The 19,508-nt window shown below is 49.1% G+C and overlaps 1 protein-coding gene across 2 annotated transcripts in view; it reads right to left on the bottom strand.

Moving 5' to 3' along the window:
* Lats2 (large tumor suppressor kinase 2) overlaps window positions 1-19,508 on the bottom strand; it is a 55,852-nt gene that overhangs the window by 8,784 nt on the left and 27,560 nt on the right. The window contains exons 1-3 of one of the 2 annotated variants that reach the window (XM_021230257.2): window positions 15,431-15,469; window positions 3,289-3,421; window positions 681-1,966 (exon numbers count right to left, since the gene is read on the bottom strand). In XM_021230257.2, the coding sequence (XP_021085916.2) occupies window positions 681-1,966; window positions 3,289-3,421; window positions 15,431-15,454 (1,443 nt within the window). In that variant the 5' untranslated portion in view covers window positions 15,455-15,469. Of the gene's footprint in view, window positions 1-680; window positions 1,967-3,288; window positions 3,422-15,430; window positions 15,470-19,508 lie in introns of those variants that run through there. The other variant, XM_040740530.1, reaches the window with a different exon arrangement.

Raw genomic sequence — 19,508 nt, 5'->3', positions numbered from 1 at the left:
GTCCCCAGCCCCCACATGGTGGCTCACCAATGTATGTAACTCTAGTTCCAGGGGACCCAAAGCTCTCTTCTGGCTTTCATAGGCACAAGCATGGTATACAGATATACATGCAAACGAAAACACTCATACACATGAAAAGAAAATAAATCCAACACCACACACACACACACACACACACACACACACACACACACACACACACACACACACACACACACACCCTCCCTCCTGGGCTAGGCACTGCAGAACATACTTCTATCCCTGGCATCTGAAGCTGGGGCAGGTCTAGGAGAACCCGTTCAATGGGGGCTACAGATGAACTTACGACCTCAAAGAGGCAAACCAAAAGCACTATTCATTAATTTGGATCAATGGACCAGCGATATTATATTGCTCTCTAAATATCTGATTTAGAAAGCTTTAACATTCTTTGAAAATGTTAATAACAGGTAACTTTGAAGTGCTTTCTTCAAAAGTAAGGACACAGCACACTAATCAGCTTGCTGATTTACTTGTTAGCCAGGCTCCTCAGGAGGGAGGCAGAAAGGGGGCCACACCCAGTGGCTTCTCCAAGCGTCTGGCTCATAGCAGAGTTTATGAGCTAGGTGTATGATGACGGTGCCCAGCCGCTACAGCGGACAGGGGAGCTGGGAAAGAGTAAGAAGGAAGTGAGAAATTACTTTGGCCATTTCCTGCTCCAATTGCAGCCTCCGGCTGACCTTCTGCTGGTAGGTTTTGATAACATTCTCCACGTGTTGCTCCATGAAGAACTTGAAGGCGTAGGGGGAGTAGCTCTTGATGCGTGACTCTCTCTTCTCTTCATCCCTGCTATTCTTGCGGACCGGCACTGGTGAGGTCTGGATCTGCTTTTTGTCCCTGCTAGCTTTGTCTCCCTTGGCACCCTTGTGGCTCTTGTCACTCCTGTCCTGCTCGGTGCCCCCGCGCAGACTCTGCTCCACACCGGTACACAGGCTATCTAGGTCTAGGTTGTATTGCTCCGTCTTGCTGGGCAGCAGCAGGTGCTTCGGGTAAGGTGGTGGTGGGCACCTGCGCTCAGAGCCACCGTAGTCCACGTCCAGCGTGTGCTGGCCTGTGCTTCCCTCCTTGGTCTCCAGGCCCTCGGTGGCTGGTGCTGTAGGTGCAGGCACCCAGGCAGGGTGTGAGGGCCCCACGGCTGTTTGTGGCTCAGGCCGCAGCACACGCACGCTCTTCACAGGGTGCAGGATGTGGGCTGCTGTCACTGCAGTGACAGTGTTAGGGGCAGGCAGCGAGGGCTCGGACTGTGGGCTACTGAAGGAGTTGGTCCTGCTGGGCCCGGCCCGAAAGGCCACGTGCTGCCGGGTGGCCTCTAGACCCTGCTTCTGCAGCGAGTCGCGCCGCACCAGTGGGGCTGCAGCCCAGGGCCCTGGGGAACCCAGCTCATACAGGTCGGCATTGAGGCTGTTCCTGGATGGTGCCAGCACGGCCTGCGTGGGGCTGTCGCCAGCGAACGTGGGGCCCCGGGCACCCAACACATGCAGCGGGTGGGCACCGGAAGTCACAGTAGCCGGCTTGTGGTGAGCAGTGGTGTACAGCCCAGCATGGGCAGGGAAGGCTGGAGGGGCGCCTTGGGCTTTGGCCAGGCCAGAGTAGGCATCTGGTGGTGTCTTGTTCTGGAAGGAGGGGCTGCGCTGCACCCCGTATCCTGGCTGCTCCGGGAGAAGGTGAGCCCGACCATAGTGCGCGCCTGGGAAGTGTGCACCTGCGTCCACGGCTGCGCTGTAGCCTTTGGGAGGGTGCGGGTGTCCAGGGGTGTTGTGGGTGCTGACCCCAGGGAAGAGAAAGTCTAAATATTGCCGTGGCATCTCCTCCATTGCACCAGGGCCCTCATAGTTTGCACCACCCAGCTGGTGGTAAGATGGGAATGCTTCCCCCGCAGCCTCAAAACTGGGCCTCCGTGTCACTGGGGTGGGCACCAGGCCCTTTCCTGCGGAGAAAGAGTGAGAAGTCAGCCTAAGAGCACACGGGACTGGTGGGCGGCTAGCCCGGCAGTCCTCACCACCCCTGTCTTTGGGGCTGGGCAAATGTATAAGGTCTTCTACTGAGAGTCCTGACAGGGTGGGTCCTGCCCCGGCAGGAACTGGTCTCTCTAATGTGACATGCAATAGGAGGAAATGGATGGGGCTGAAGGCCAAGAGCATACGGGAAGGCTGCGGGTTGGCAGGGGTATGGTGCCTTAGAGGACACAGCACCCAAGGTCGGTCTCCAGCCATGCGGGGATGACCTAGACAGCCAACTCTGTTTTCTCCATGACATGCAGTTATTTGCAGGAGCTAAATTTACTTACTGCCATGGTTTTGAAAGTCTACTTTCCCTAACAAAGGGCAAAATTGTACCCACTGTCCAAATATTCATTTTCCTTTTACCTATTCTTCAAATTAAAGATTTGCTGGGTTTCTGTCTTTTTTAAGGATAAACAAGGTAATATATACCCAACATTAACTAAGAACAAAACCATGAAACTAGCACAACACACCAAAACCAAGCAGGAAGGCAGTTGCTACAAGGCTGGGCCTGTTTTCCTGCGGCATCACTCTCCAGGACAGACTCCAGAAGGCCAAGAACCCAAGGACAATGGTCAGTCAGCTGGTGAGGGAAACTTCTTTTCTCAAGAAACCAGACTGTATATTCCCTAACAACACAAACACTTCAAAAGCCCGTGAGATGTCGTCTTTCACCAAGGGAAGGCTTTATCCCAGGTCTGCCACAGGATTACATCCTTTATCATAACCCAGGAACCACAGGCCATCTACTCCATCTTGAGAGGACCAGCCCCACAGCCAGGGAAGCAGAGTGGGCACACCTCCTCCCCATCCCTTCCAGAGCTGACAAGGATCTCTCTGTCTTTGGAGAGGAACACCCACCCCCCCACAGCCAGGGAAGCAGAGTGGGCAATCCTCCCTTCCAGAGCTGAACCACTGCTCACAGCTGCAGGCCTTGAAAGCTGCCTGCTATCGAATGTGAGAAACAGTGTATGTTTTGGAACTGATGAGACCCTCTTTTAAAAGATCCTTCCTAGGCTCAATAAAAGGTTTTAAAAACCTCCTCATCGCCCAAAGATGGAAAAATTCAACAGACACAAACCCTTCAGACAGTAACACAGGGGTCAAACAATCAGGTGAGCAGCTGGGTTAAATACCAGGACTTACTACCTGTGGTTCACCCCATTACCCCATGATCAACTTTCATGGGCAGGTCTGACTCCCTGTGTAGGGTCACAATAATTCCCTACTACACAGCCAGCTTCACCTGGGGAGGTCTGCTTGATGACTCGCACAATCTGCTCATTCCTGGGGTCCAAGTAGCCCATCTTGCTGATGTACTCCAAGGCTGCTTCAATACTCCTACTGCCTGTCTGCTTGAGAGCTCTGCCAGCCATCTCCTAGGAAGAAAGCAAGGGATATCATTGATGTCTCGACCACCACCGCTGCTACCACCTTTACAACAAAGCCACTGGTGAAGCCTCTCTGTGGCGCCTGGGGCCCCGACCAGGTGCTACAGATGACCTGGAACCCACACAAGCAGGTGCAACCACACCATGCACCATAAGAGCTTGTGTCAAGAATGTGCAGGGTCTCTGATGGGGGGTCCAGGCTGAAGCACTTTGGCAGTAGGAGATTGGCCTTGATCTCAGCTCATCGTTATGCTAACTCTGGAACCAGTAGAAATGCACTGGGTGGGAGCAGGGAGAAACTGTTGAGGCCATTTTTTGAGATGCTTACTGAATGCTCCTTGTTAGCAATGTCCTCTGTCATCTACAGTAGTTAAGGGATATAGCAGTCTCATGAAGCCCCTAGAGCTCTGTCCACACTGGACACGTCCCTTAAAAGTGTTTGTAAGATGAACACACGGCAGGAGAGGGCAGGAGAAATAGCTGTGAGTTGAAGAGGTGGCTCCTTTTACCCAAGGTAAGACATGGCACGGGACACGCCCTATCAAGGACAGACACATTTGGAGAAGGGGAAGAATCCAATGGACAAAGTTCCTCAGGGATGAGGGCTAGACAGAGAAGAGGCTGTGGATGGGGCACGCCAGGATGGTGGTGGCAACACCCAGGAGCACGTGATGTGACAGGGACCCCGCCTGAAGATGAAGCTGGGGGCAACCGTGGGGTGCAGACTTCAGGCACTCTGGGGAAGAGACAAGAGAGGCAGACGGGGCAGGGCCAGGAAGACAGCTCAGCAGGCAAAGGCAGCAACTGAGGCCTTGGGGGCTGTAGGAGGGCACAGGGAAATGCGGGAAGGCACTGAGGAGGGGCAGAATTGGGAGCCCCCAGCTAGCATGGCAGCAGGGTACACACAGGTGTTCGGTAGCAGGCACTCCGGCTGTGGGACAGAGAAACTCTGTGAAGAGAGCACTGGCCTCCACACCCCTGGCCAGGCCTGACAGCACCTCATCATTTATTCCAGTCTGCTTCCTTAACACTGGGAGAAATCAGCTGGGCAGAGTGGCATGCTGGGACGTTTGAGGCCAGCCTGCTCTACAATGTGAGTTCCAGGACAGCTAGGGTTACACAGAGAAGCCCTGTTTTGGGGTGGGGGGCTGTGAGAAATCTGGCAGGGTCTAAATCTCCACATCACACGGCTTCATCCACCTATTTCAAACAGTGCCTAGAACAAACAAAGTGCCCAATACTAACCATGTGATCACCCAACATTAAATCACGGTCTCTGTCCCTGGCTGTGAGACAGTTGAGTGGTAGAACAAAAAAAAAAAGGGGGGGGGCTTACTGTAAAGTCATTGGCCAGATCTGCGATTCAACATCACTCAAGGCCAAAGGAAGCAGGGATGAGCCTAGATGTGGGTCTGAGGTGCTGCTACACAGAGGAAGAGCAGAAGAGCGGGCGATGCAGGCTGGGAAATGGCTGTGGGACTCTAGGAGGCAGCACTCTGTCTGACAGAAGAGCCAGTGCTCACCATATGGGGCTGCCAGGGGAGAAGGCAGCAGCACTCAGACATGAGGCACTTTCCACCTCACCTGAGGCCGGGTGATGACACCTCACCTTCCCTGCTTCATGGCTAAGCTATGTGATGAGGTCATGTCTACACAACTGTCAAGGACTGGAGGGAAGGCTGCTGTAAGACCGCATCTCTTTTGTTCCTACTAAAAATGTGCCAAGTGGAGCTGCCCCTGACCACAGACATTTGGCACTGAGAGTACAGCTGCTTTGTGTGACCTGACTGTCTCTTCCAGGGTAAGTTATCTGCCTAAGCTCCTTACTTTCAGGACCTGACAACAGCCAGGCAATGGCAGTGAGAGGAAAGAGCTTGTCACCTGTTATGAAGCTAAGCTCCCAGATGTCAAGGTCTGCGAGCACCCTGTGCTTCGGACCTACAGACTTAGCAGGAGGGGTCCAGTGAAACCTCAGGCAGATTTGGAGGGAGTGGCAAGCATGTTTTTAATTGTGAACCCAAGTGACATTCATGAGCCAGCATGTTTATAATAGTTTAATTGACAAAACTGCCCTTTGTATTATCTGTCCATCACCACACGGTTAGCAAATCTGTAGTTTGTACACACCAACTCTCAAATGTGCTCCTGTACATATTCCAAATGATCATGGGCTTTTTTTTTGGGGGGGTTTGAGACAGGGTTTCTCTGTATTGTTTTGGAGGCTGTCCTGGAACTAGCTCTGTAGACCAGGCTGGCCTCGAACTCACAGAGTGCTGGGATTAAAGATGTGCACCACCAATGCCCGGCGATCATGGGCTTTTGTTTTAATTTGTGGTGCTGGGGATGGGACCCCAGGCCTCACATGTGCCGTAAATGCTCCACCCCCAGAGCCTCCCCAACTTGTGTGTTAAGAGCTAAAGGAAGCCCAGACTCTGTTTCTAAGTCCACCAGGAGCACAGGTCTCAACATGCAAGGACATACACACGACATTGTGATGGGGCCTGGTGGGAGGTCTCCAGAGGTGAGTGCAGCTGAGTGCCTGCAGAGCAACTTGGCCTCTCCCCTTGCTTTCTTAGAGCACTGAGCCAGTGTTCTGAACCCTGATCCAGAACTGTCTATGACCACTCCAAAAAACAGTACTGAGCTCAAATATAGAGGCAAGCTACTCAGTGCATATATGCACACTCGTGAACACACACACACACACACACACACCACTCTTTGCAGCCATGTAGCCTTCACAATTTTCTACCTACTCTGAGCACCAGCTTCCTCATCTGGGAAATGAAACTACCTAGGGCTGCTATGGGGATTGAGGGAGATGTTTGCTGCCCTTGTATTCCAGGGTCATTTCAACATCAGCTGCCATACCTATGTGTCTCTGGTAGAAAATATAAAGATGACTTTTGTTGGGTTTTAAGAATCAAATGCCTCTAATACTTCATATTTTATTCTTTTAATCATAATTATATAAGGCCTTCTTTTGCCAGGCCTTAATACCTATCTCTGGTTTTGTCTAGGTTACAAGTCCAGGTTTGGCTCATGGAAATGGCAGAACCTTCCCTCTTGGTCCATATGTGGCTGTTGATAGTGCTGCAGAGAATGCCCATCATAGTTCCACCCCATACTATGGCTACTGCCTGAAGACTGCTCCCTACAGAGACTGATCCACTGAGATTCGCTAAGACTGCTTCCTTGGTCCAGCTGTATACTGTAAACCCCCTCCTTGTTTATCTATACTGTATAACCACATCTTCTTGTTCAGTTGTATGCAACAATTCTGCCTCTGTTCAACTGTATGCAACAGACATGCTACAGTTTCTCTATCTGGGAGCCCAACCCCCGCCCCCCACGACTAGGCTAGGCTGCTTTTCTGTTTCTCTGTCTTTGGCTGGCTGTCATTTCTTCATTCCCTTACCCTGCAGCCTAGTCAGGTCAAGCCCCTGGTTGCTGTTCAAGAGCTCCATCCCTAGGCACCAGGTTCAGCTGCCTCCTGATGCCCTGCTGGATGTCATGTGAGGGGCCGTGCCCAGCTTCAGATTTTCCCTGCAGCAGCTGCACCGTCCCTCACTATCCTCCCTGTCTAAGAACGCCTCACGTTGTCTGCCAGGCTACCCACAAGACAAGACGCAACCAGCTGGGCGGTCCCCAGCATACCGGAAACGCCAGTGATCTCAGACTCCCTGTTGCTGGCTTCCCTACACCAGCAAGGCCTGTGGGACTGCTGGAGGAGCAAATCTGTTCTTACAGGTTCACCCAGCTCACAGACCTGCAGAAGCTGGGCTTACAGTTGCTATACAGTGTAATGGCTTTACTAGCATCCCTTGTGACTGCAAGTTATTTAAATTCAGTGACAACTTATTATGTATGAAGGAAAGAATTTCCTATGCAGCTCCTCTCCCACCCCTTCCTGGTGAGGAAGCATTCTTCAAACGTTAGCAAAGCCATACCCCATGCTTTAACATTCCAACAATGAGGTTTGGCTGACAGACTGGAAATGGAGTGCTCTGGCCCTGCTGGCTCTTCCAGCGCTTGTGTCAGTCTGTGTCTGGGCCTCTCACAGAACTTGCAATTTTCATCTGAGGGTGGGAGACAGTGACTGGGTCTGCAGGCCACAGTGAGTGTTGTTTCAAAGCCTGAGGGTTCCATTTCTTAGAGCGAACAGAGAGAGAAAGGGAAGAGGCGTGTGGCTGCCCAGGCTGGGGTGGAGTGGAGGGATGCCAGAGAGGCTCAAGTAGTGGCTGAGGCCTCCTGCGCCACCCACTGTCCTCCTCAGGCTGACTCTGCCTTTTTCTAAGTGGCTTCCAGGAACCTTCTGGAAGCACAGTGGAACACAGTGTTTCAGAGTATCCCACTGACACTTGTCAGCCCTAACAAGAAACAAAGCCCCAGGGGACCCATGTGAAATTCAGGGTGCCTACCCATCTTCCTCGACTTTGTACTTTCTGGAGGAGCCTAGAGGGCTCAGCATGGGCTCTGAGAACATGCTCAAGCAAAGCCAGAAACACAGGGAAGAAAACAGTCTTGGAGGATTCAATGGGTGGACGAAAAAGGAAAAGGGGGTACTACCTCACACCTGTGCGGCACATGGAACGCGTCAGCCCAGACAGCAGCCGCCAAGCCTGTCGGGGAAGCTGCAGTTCACTCATCTTACTGTTTTTTTCTTTAGCCCTGGGGCCGTATGCTAAACACTGCTGAGGAAAATATATTTCCAAAGGTAACTCAGATGTAGGGAATGAGGAAGAAATCTGTTCTAAATCTAAACGAACGTGAAAAATTGTCAGCCTTGCCAAAGATAAAGAAACACTAGTAAGAAAGCATCTCTGGCTTGTCAGCATCAGAGTAAGATTAGTAATATTTAAAGAAAAAAAGGACTGGTGTAGATTCACAGCCATGGTTTTGAAGGCTGTGGAAACCATAAAACCATTTGCAAGCAAAAAGAAATTTAAGAATAAAAAATGTGAGCTAGGAAAGTTGCTCAGGGTTAGGAGGATCCAGCTGGGCTCACAGCATCACATGGTGGCTCACAACCACTAGCAACTCTAGTTCCAGGGGACCCAATGCCCTCTTCTGACACCCGGTACACATGTGGTGTAAGACACACATGCAGGCAAAACATGCATGCACATAAAACAAATCTGTAAAAAATGGATAAAAATCATTGTGCCGGCGAGATGTCTCAGGAGGAGGAGGTGTAGGCCACCAACACAGCGACCTGAACTAGTAGAAGAGAAAACCAGCTTATGTATGCAGACTGTTTCTGTACATACACCCCAACAATACACTAGATAAATGTAGTTAATTAAAAATTATCAATATTTTTCTCAAAATTTACTTTTAGACTATTTCAAATGAGCCATAGCTAAAAGCCTATCTCCATAATGTCTGTCAAAGTGTATTGTATCTTTGGAGCCATGGGGGAGGAGTTAGAAATTTCTAGTAGTGGAGAAGGCTGATTATTAGTGTACTCTCAGAGTACACACAGCACATTTGTGGAGAAGCCCCCACAATCACAATTCTATCAACAGATACTTGCAGAATACGAATGTGAACAAGGGTGGGAAACTCACTGTCTCCTAGTAAGAAGCAAGGAGGCTTGGGCACAAACTTAATTAGAACATGAGGACAATAAATCTGGCCTAATTTGTTTCATTTTGAAGTAATGGCTTCTTTTCTGGTTAAAGACAAGAACATTTACTTACATCAAATCTCATTGTAATAAAAATAGCCTATGCCATTTTATTTCCTAATTATGGATGGGCAGATCACAAAAATTCTCCAGATTAAAACTGAATCGGAAGAATGCAAGACAAGTAGCCACAAAGATCCTTTCAACTCTATAAACTCCACGACTGAGAGCTGTTTGACGAAACAAAGAAAAAACTCGACCACCACAGATATGAGAACCTAAGGCTTTCGTTGATGGGAACTTACCCACAACCCCTGTCAGCTTTTACACAGCTCCATGCATACGTCAGGGTTTGTGAGTCTGTGTTTCTGTTGTGTCCCTGGCTATGTTAGTGACCAAACACGAGGACCAGCAAGTCCTCTACCCCCCCCCCCCCGTCTGCATAAGTGGGGACTCTTCTATCTGTCCCAACAACAGACTGGCATGAGCAGCTAGTTCTGTGCCAGTTCTGGGCTTCGCCCTCACAAAGCCTGGCTATTTCCATTTCCTCTCCTCGGGTCCATATTGCTATACATCCAGTTGACCCAGGCAGCCTGTCCCAGCTCTGAGCCATGAGGGAGGCTATTGTGTCTGTCCAGCTCCAGCTGGGTAGTTGGACTGAGCTACATGGAAGGTCAGCAGACACCACAGAGAGCAGAAATGGCAGCAGGGCCCAGCAGACCTAGAGTCTCAGCGAAGGTAAATCATTGCTGCTTTTAAGCTACGGGATGGCTTATTACATGGCACTGACGACTGACAATCACTGCTGTCTATGTGTCACCTGGTGATCTTAAATTTTGGCTGATTTGATCTCCTAAATTTTCACCTGGATAAACTCAAACTTGCTCAAACAAATATTTTCATCTGCTGGGCAGTGGTGACACACACCTTTAATCTCAGCACTCGGGAGGCAGAGGCAGGCAGATCTGAGTTTGAGGTCAGCTGGAGTGAATTCCAGGACAGCCAGGGCTACATAGTAAAACCTTGTCTCAAAACATATAAATAAAACAACAGAAAAGTCTAAAATATCTTCTTAAAAAAGTAAATTTATACTATTAACAGATTGTTACCATGGATGAAGTCATTCAGTGATGACTGATGATGGTGCAATCAGCGAGGTTAGAAACTAACTTTCCATTTCAGGGGAAGGGTATTCCTTTCTAGCTCCTATACTCCCCCAGTGAACAGTGCAGAAGTACTTATTCACAGTCTGTGTCTTTATGGGCTCTAAAGTATTTAACTGAGTTAATAATGACCTCAAAGTCATTGTTCTATATTTATTCTTTTTCTTGAAGAGAAAAACAGCCTGTCATTCTCCAGCCCAGTCTCACTTGGATCATTTCTAAAGAGCATGTGGTTTACTCAGGGATGAACATGGACATACATGCAGGCAGCTACTCTAGGCGTAAGAAAGCAGCGCCCCACAACCCCCAGAGGTCCTTGGCAGGAAGTCCTCAGCTCAAACAACTCCAGGTGACACAAACTCACCAGAGATTACACTACAGCCTCCTCTAGCAGGATCAACCTCCTTCCCAATCCTCATCAAGACATCCCTACTTTTAAGGAGGACATCTGGTATTTTATAAGCTAATCAGTATGATTCACCACCTCCCCCCAAAAAACCCAAAAGCAAATATACAAAATCTATGGAGGGTGAGATTGATCACACACCTTACTTTCAGTGGAAATAACCTCTTTAAAAAAAGGAAAGAAATCCATAGGAGACCAGGCCAGAACCATCACTGAGGGACAGAGACAACCGGGCACCCTTGTGCAGCCAGCACTGGAGAGGTACATCCCAGACAGAGGGAAGATAGGTCCACAGAAAAGGAGTGCTGAGGAAAGTTCTAGAAATCACTTGCCAGGTAACAATCTGGCTTTCTTACTACAAGAGAAAACCTAACACCAAATTCGGCAGACAGCAGCCGAGGCAGAGCCCAGCATATTAGGCAGGAGCCAGGCCGCAGGAGGGCTACAAACTACCACCTGAGAGATGTTAAAGGACTGTGCGCAGCTCAGGGAAGGCAAACACCCTGACTCCCACGGTAGGTTCTGAAGAGCCTAGCGCCCGTCCTGCCTGGGCAGACAGCCCACGGCTGGAGAGAACTGTCCTCGTTGCTTGATTCGTCTGTAATCTCCACTGTGAGCTACCGACACTACCTAGACTGGAAACACACTAACCCTGACTAACACAAAGGCAGCTCTCAGCCAGAGCTTGAGGAGAGACTCAAGGGAATTACCTGGGGCTCTGGCTCACACTCTTGTTGGGGACCTCAGCAGTAAAAAGGTGTTTGGTTTCTGCCATGATGTTGAAGGCAGGACATCACAGCAAGGAAGGGAACAAGCCAGCGTGTGCAGTCAGCGATGAGGAGAGACAAACTGCCTGGGGTAGCCAGTGGACAGCCAGGCTCTCTCCGATGTTGTCTGCTTCCCTTGAAGTGGACAAGGGTGGCAGGCTTGCCCTGTGGAGGGATCACCTTTTCCCCTGAGTTCCAGGTGTGGTGGTGAGTCTACATTTAGAGGACTAACCTGCATGTCAGAGTCATGAGAACCGCAATGTCAGGAAACAGATTTCCTTCCCTATGGACTTCAAGCTGAGTAGAAGCCCACACACTCTTCACTTGCAGACAAATGGTGCTCCTGCTCTGACAATCCCACTTACTTGAAAAGGGCATAGAGCTCACCCCCCCCCCGTGTGTGTGTGTGTGTGTGTGTGTGTGTGTGTGTGTGTGTGTGTGTGTATAGAGAGAGAGATACATGAATTCTGTCTTATATCTGCATGTGGAGGACAGAGAACAACCTCAGGTATAAGGTGTCATCTCCTGGAACACCATTCACTGCCCTTTGTTTTGTTTTGAGACAGGGTCCACCATGCAGCCCTGCCTGGCCTCACACTCACAGAGATCCTCCTGCCTCTGACTCCCTAGTGCTGGGATTACAAACATGCCCCCTTCCCCGGCACTCCAGTTCCTTCACTAAAGTGAGAAGCTGATGTCTCTGGTGTCTTTCATTCTTGGGGTAGCAGAGGCCAAGGGAAGGGGCTGATGGGTACCGTCCACTCAAAGCCTCCCTCCCTACGCTTACTTCCAGGTGCAGCGAGTGCCTGGGGCTCTGGAAAGCTGCAGGAAGCAGCAGTCGGCTGTGTTTCCAGACTACACGTGAGAAAGTCACAACACCATGTGGCGTGGGAAAATGTACAAATATTTTAATCATGAAACATGGCAGTGGAAACTCAAATTCTTTTATAGTTTTTTTTTCAATGTTAGGGATGGGAACCATAGCCTTGCACTAAGTAGGCAAGCATTTGACCACTGAGCCCTGCTGTAGGCCCTAGTTAAGTTCTTATGTATGATTTTAAAATGAGAACACCAGTAGGGCTTCTTATTTGTGTTAGATTGAGCCTGTGGAGTTATACTGCCCAGGCTGGTCTTGAACCTATGAGCCACAGCAACTCTTCCATCTCCGCCTCCCTGATGTCTGTTCATCAAAGGTGCAGAATCTCTGAAACAGCTTCCAGTTTTGTTTAAGAATCGCTGAAACTACCTAGTCATGGTTTCTTCTCTTACTCCATTGCTGCCAGTAAAACCTCCAGGCACACCTACCCAACAGTGACCGGGGCACTGAAGATCCTTTACAAGTATTCTGGGCAGGGAACAAACACGCCAGGCCACCAGGCCTGTACAGACAAATCCAGGCAGCTAGAGACCTCGGTGTATGACTAGAGAGATGGAAAGGCAGGTCAGTGGCTTTTTAAATAATGGCCTGAGCCAGTGAGATGGCTCAGCATGGAGATGGGCTACAGTGCACAGACCTGCTGACCAGAATTCAATCCCCAGATCCCACAATGCATCAGGACAGGCCAGCTCCCAAGTTGTTCTGACCACAACATGTACACCGTGACATGTGCCTCAACTCATGGATACAAACACAGAACAGAAAAATTAAAGGGATCTGAAATTGATGCGATACATGCGTGGGAACCAAGGTAAAAAGTACTTTCCTTTAAAATAATAAAGAGGATCAATCATGTGTAGCTCTGCCTACAGCTTTCTCCATGGCAACTGCCACCAATATTTGAATCAGAGCCTCTGTTCTTCATCCAGAGCACACTGCATGCTTTCAGGCTGGAGAAAGGACACACGCACAGGGACAGGGATCCTACGCAGTGACATCAGATGATCAGACGAGGCTCTCCCGAGAGTCCTGTATTATTTCTACATTCAGGAAATAAAGGCAAAGGTGCCGTTAGCACACCCCCGCCCCACGGCATACATACAAGCAAGCACGTCTCTGCTGTTGGAACTCAGGTCTCTCTCTTACCCCTCCGCTCTCCTAACCCATTACTTAAACGCCGTTATCATCCCTTGTCCACATGTGAGTGACCTGACATACTTGTGACTACCAGGTAAATGCCTTTGAATGTACAAACGGACCCCTAACTTCCACCAACTCAAAGGATGAGAATATCCTCAGATGGCATCTGAGGCCAATGGCTCAGATTTTCCTGCTCTGCCTACCTGGTGTTTCCACCAATGGACTTTGAAGGTGCCTTAGTTTATGACTTCCTTTATGCTGTTACTATAAAACACCATTTCCACTTTGGAACACGTATTTGGGGTAAACTAAATTTCTGTTCCAGAGCCATGGTCACTGATTCTGGCTCCAGAATAAATGTATCCTATTCCCTTTGTGGTGGGAGCTGTGTTTCTTTCTGTACCCTCAACTAAAACAAACAACCTGACTGCTCTGTGGAAAGTTACCTGAGAGGGCAGAGGTGGGCAGCTGTTCTGACAGACAGACAGACAGACAGACAGACAGGCAGAGCAGTGGTGTTACTACTGTATCTACCATGGCCAGTCTCCACCCTGAGCTGTAGGTCCAGAGAGTTCTCCTGAGACTCCTGTGGGGGCCCTCAGGAAGGTCTTGCCTAGCTCCAGCTGGTCCAGACATTGGGGTCTCACTGGGTGGCAGAATCCCTCAGAATGACTCAAGACCAAGACATGTTTAGAACCAAAACTGAACATGGTCCCTGATTCTCCTTACTCTAAATTGTGGACATCCGTCTTCCAAACCAAGAGGCTTACTCTCAGTATGAGTAGTCATCTCCAAAGACGGGGAGTCTGAATTTTCAGACCCTGAACAGGGGCTGGAGTTGAGTGGCAGAATGCCTGTCCAAGCAAGGGCAAGACCCTGACTCCAACCCCAGGACCCAAATCCAAACACTCCAAGAAATCAAATGCCAGTAAACAAGGAACTTCATCCCATAAAACACGAGAGGTCTCAATTCCACCAGCAAACATTCAGGATGCCAAGAGTCCCAAGGCTAGGGACTTGCACAGACACACTGAAGAAAGGAGAACTACGCCAAACACACAGACCGAAGTTAAAAACACTCAAAATCGTACAGCCTCAAGATAGCATGTCCACCCTCTTGGTGACTGCCCCACATAAGCAGAGACAGGCAGCAGACTGTGTTCAGCCTCTGTTTGCAGAGAAAACTACACTACCTCAATGTCCACTGGTGCAAGTGCCCCACACACCGTTCACCAGCTGAAATGAAGTAGCACCATCCATCAACACGGGTAAATTGCAGCCACACGATGAAGAAAGCAGATCACGTAATCAGACAGTTTGTCTCTGGAGAGAACAAGCCAGAGAGCAGGTTGGGCGAGCAGCCTCGATGAGGAGCAGCTCTGGGCACACGAGAAGGGCTGTGAAGTCACAGCCCCGGGCACGTGCCACAGAGGTTAAGAGCACTGGCTGCTCTCAGAGAGGACCTAGGTTTGATTCTCAGCAGCCATCTGGAAGCTCACAATGATCTGTAACTCAGTTCCAGGAAATCCGATGCCCTCTCTGACCTCTGCAGGCACACATGTGATGCACATACATTAAGGCACACACGTGATGCACACATGTGATGCACATACATGCAGGCAAAACACACATAGACATAAAACAAACACACACCTTTGAAGCAGGGCTGGGAAGCTAACTCAATCAGAAAGTTGCTGCCTTGCCACCACTAGGGCCTGAATTAGATCTTGGCATTCTTCAAGTACAGCAAGGTGCAGACACACAGACTTGTAATTCCAGCCCAGGGAAGGACAGACAGACAACTGATCCCTGTGCTCACTGGCCCACCGTCTGACCCACCAGAAAGTTTCAGGACAGCGAGGAAACAGTGTCAACAACAATAAAAAGTGGATGGGGCCTGAGGATGACTAAGTTGTCCACTGGCTTCCACATACACAGGTTTGTTCGTGCATACTCGAGCACGCAACACACAGAGTTTCTGAAACATCCATGAGAAGATGTTATATTACTCTTACCACTTTCACAAACACTGGCAACATTACACACCATCAGTCAGCATCAACGGTGCCCTGCAGTGATAGTAAAAAGCTCCTACTGTCCAGTGTTGCGCCTGTCCTGTCAGCTCTGTGGGCCAGAAACTGAGCCTGTGGCCACTGTTCCAGGCCAGTACGACATGCTCAGTCACAAGTGGGAAGGAGGGAGGGGTGTCGGCTCCCCCGACTCAGAATCATGAAGGACTTTGCCCAGGGCCTGCTCCTCTGCCGTCCTCTCCTCCAAGGAGCTCTGCAGAAATGGCTCTTGCAGCGTGGGTCCATCTTCCCTGCTACGTGACTTCTTTCTTCTCACGAATGAAGTCTCAGTACTCACGCTTACCTTAGATGCAATTCAAAACAGAACTTAAAAGAACTCTGAGTTTGGCTTACGGATACAAAAATGCCAACATCCCAAACGTTTCTGATAAGCAACAGTCTGCAATCTTTTCAATAGAACACACTGGTTTTTTTTGTTGCTTGCTTTTTGTTTTTAATGTGCAAGGGAATAAAATTGAGTGACAACTATTTACAACTATAAACAATGATGTCATTAGCAATGAAGCATAGGTGGTACCCTGCTGCACAGGGTCCAGAAGCAGCCGTCCAGGTACGGGGTATGAGATGGCTTGCTCTGCAAGCATGAGGCCTGAGTTCTGATTCCCAGCACCCACATAAAAAGTGGGCGCTGTCACAGGGGCTAAGGGTATGGAGACAGGCGAATCCCGGGTGTTTACTGACTGAACCAGTAGGCCTCAGGTTCAGTGAACAGGAGGAAAAAAAGGTGTGACTAAGACAAAAGGCAGTGTGGGTGCCAGCCAGGAGGCCTGGGCATTCTATGGGACCTCTAACAGTGGAGCCAGTGTTTATTCCTAGAGCACAAATGGACTTTGGGAGCCCATTCCTTATGGAGGGGCAGTATTGCAGCCCAGATACATGAAAGAGGGCCTAAGCCCTCCCCCAAATGATGTGACAGACTTTGATGGTCCCCCATGGAAGGCCTCACTATCCTTGGGGAGTGGGTTGGGGGGGCTGGTGGGGGGCATGGAAGGATGGAAGGGTGAGGGAATGGGGGAATTGATATGTAAAATAAGATTATTTATAAAAAGAAGTTACTTTACATAAAATAAATTGTTTGCATTAAAAAAAAAACACAAAGACAGAGGAAGATAAGAATTCTAAATAGGAACACCCCAAATCACTGGCCTCCAAGAAAACTTTCCAACATAAAGTTGGAACAGACAGTGCATACAAAATGACTCCTTTTGTACAATTAAAAATTACAGCATTAAAAAATGTCAACATGACAACAGTGTTCCCTCAGGCAGTGGCTGTGTGACGATGAATACAGAAATGCACGTTGGTGAAGCATCAAGCAGCCAGGACCCTGGAGGCTTTCTGCCTCTTCCCATGCTGGTGAGGCTCCGTCCTCTTCACCAGTGGTCAGTATGTCAGCTCTGGCTCAGCAGGAATCCGAGTCCCCACATCTCCTACTGGCCTTCCTCAGGCAAACGCTTAGATGCTCATGAAGTCTGCACTGTCACTTTGCTGCGCTGGATCCTACTGGGGTGCAGTTTCTCCTAACAGAGCACTGTGGAGTTTTTGGGTGTGTGATGGGGGAGGGGAGGAGGGAGGACTGGGAATGACACTGGCTGTCTTCCTCTATTGCTGTCCACCTGATTTTGCTGGATCTGGAGCTGGCTAATTCAGCTGGCTGGCCAGGAATCCTGTTTCTACTTCTCCAATGCTGGAATTGCAAGTGCACACTGCATGCCTGGCTTTTTACATAGGTGCTTGAGATTTGAACCCAGGTCCCCATGCATGCTTACCAAGCACTTTACCAACTGATCCATTTCCCAGCTCCCAGACTCATATTTTAATGTGGCCACTGCACTCACATTAAGAGAGGGACAGTCGAGATAAAAGCTCACACTACAAATCTCCAAGTGGACAGCATTTTCTGAGATGGCTCATCCAAACAGCTAAGTGACTCCAGGTGAGAAGTGACAGCAGAATGGCCCACAGTCTCTCCTGCTGCTAGGATCCTTTGCCATGCTCCAGGAATTTTAACACCTGTTGTACTTTTCTCCTGAGTCTGGAAAAATCCAGGGGCAAAATACTAGCTGGCTGTTGTCAAGTTCAAACCAAAACAAAACCAAAGCCAAAAGTACATGACAGAGTGCTCCATTTATTACTGTTCACTAAGTGCCCAATTCTTCGAGATTTCTCATCTAGTGCTGGTCCCAACTTTACCATTATTCTAGGACCCCCCCACTGTAGTTTTGCAGACAGTCAACGAGCAGGTCCTAAGCCCTTCAAAACGTACAAAGCAAACAGCAGAATGAGGGGCCAAAGGATGAGCCATGTTGATGAAGGGCCAGGTGTTGCCTAAACTGTCAACCTGGCCAGCATCCTTGGAAATGAGCATGACAAGCCACATTTCAAAGTGGCAAGAGCTAGGCACCCCAGCACTCAGGAGGCTAAGAAACAATGATTCAGAGTTCAGTTATGCCTGGGCTATACAGGGAAACCCTGTCTTAAACAAACAAAATAAACAGCCAAAACAAAAAAATGTATTAACACTGTACCCAGAAATATGGCACGAGGGGTGGGGCTGCTCTAAGTGTCGGGTTCATCATAAAACAACCAGTTCAAGGAGAGCCATCTTTTCCAGTGAGTGACTTTACAGTTTCAGCTGTATCTCAGACTGAGGTTACAGCTCTGTGGTAGAGCCTCTGCCTTGTATCCAGCTAAATTGCTTTCATACAAAACCACCAATCAAACTGGATACAGCACTTCACACATATAATACCAGCAGTAAAGAGACAGTGGAAAAGAGCCTTGACTACAAACCTTTGACCTTGCATGAAAGAGCAAACACACTAATTAATAATCAAACGCCATGGAGCTCTTTTCTGGTACGTGAGAATACAGCACTGCTAACAGACAGAGTCTGCATACTGCACTCTGAAGTTATTGCCCGCTTAGCTGGGTCAGACCCATCAGACAGGAGGCTGCAGGGACAGCGGGGCTGTGCAGCAGGGCTGCTGGGTGACCAGCAGCTCCTGGGTTGTGTGTTTACCCCAACCCACCTAGGCAGTAATTAATGTGCTTAAGGAAATGACAAACATTGTTTATTCATTCCAAAGTCTGTGGAAAGAGATCAACATTTGTAGACAAGATCCAAAACCCAGCAGTGATGCACGCCTTTAATCCCAGCACTCGGGAGGCAGAGGCAGGTGGATCTCTGTGAGTTTGAGGCCAGCCTGGTCTACAGAGCTTGTGCCACGTTAGGCTCCAAAGCTACAGAGAGAAACCCTGCGTTTTACAACCTTCCCAAACAGTAACTGAGGACTGGTGTTCAAATACATGATCCTACGTGGCACACTTCTCATTTAAATCACCACACACAGATGGCAGCTCTGCTATCTACAGACCAAACATTCCATTCTCATTCAAACCACCACACATGGGCACTTCCAAGATCCAGTGGCTTTTCTTTTCTCAGAGCTGAGTGACAGCAGGAAGGCATTTGGTGATGACCCCAGCTATTCTCTGTGGCCAGCCATTTATACGGAACATTTTAGACACTGAAAGCATCATGCCATTGGGTTAAGCCAACCCCTAAGGGCCTGCTGCTACCATGGCTGCCTTAGCTGAATGTGGACCTAATCAAGCATGAGCGCATGGACCTGAGAGGAAGGGAGTGCTCCTGGACACACTGTGTGCCTGATAATCTCCGCCAGGAAACCACCCACTAGGGAGACAGGCTTCAGAGACATGCACTGATCCTGCAGCCAGGGCAGGCTGAGGTGCAAGCTGAAATTCCAATCTGAGCAATGGAAATAGGCATCATAGTGCCAAGGAAAGGAAGAACAATATGTTGAAAAGAAAAAAAAAAAAAAGAAAAAGGAAAGAATGTTTGCTTGCTGAGTGGTTAAATTTATACATTCAGCCAAACTAAAGCTCCTTTCTCAAAAATGTGCAAATAACAGTAACATTATTCTCTACCTCCAACAATCTACCCTGCTCTAAGATCTTTTAAGAAAACTGAGCTGGTTTT

This window comes from Mesocricetus auratus, unplaced genomic scaffold (assembly GCF_017639785.1).
Source record: "Mesocricetus auratus isolate SY011 unplaced genomic scaffold, BCM_Maur_2.0 Super-Scaffold_100707, whole genome shotgun sequence".
Classification (NCBI taxonomy): domain Eukaryota; kingdom Metazoa; phylum Chordata; class Mammalia; order Rodentia; family Cricetidae; genus Mesocricetus; species Mesocricetus auratus.
This window is presented reverse-complemented; position numbering and strand designations above follow the sequence as displayed.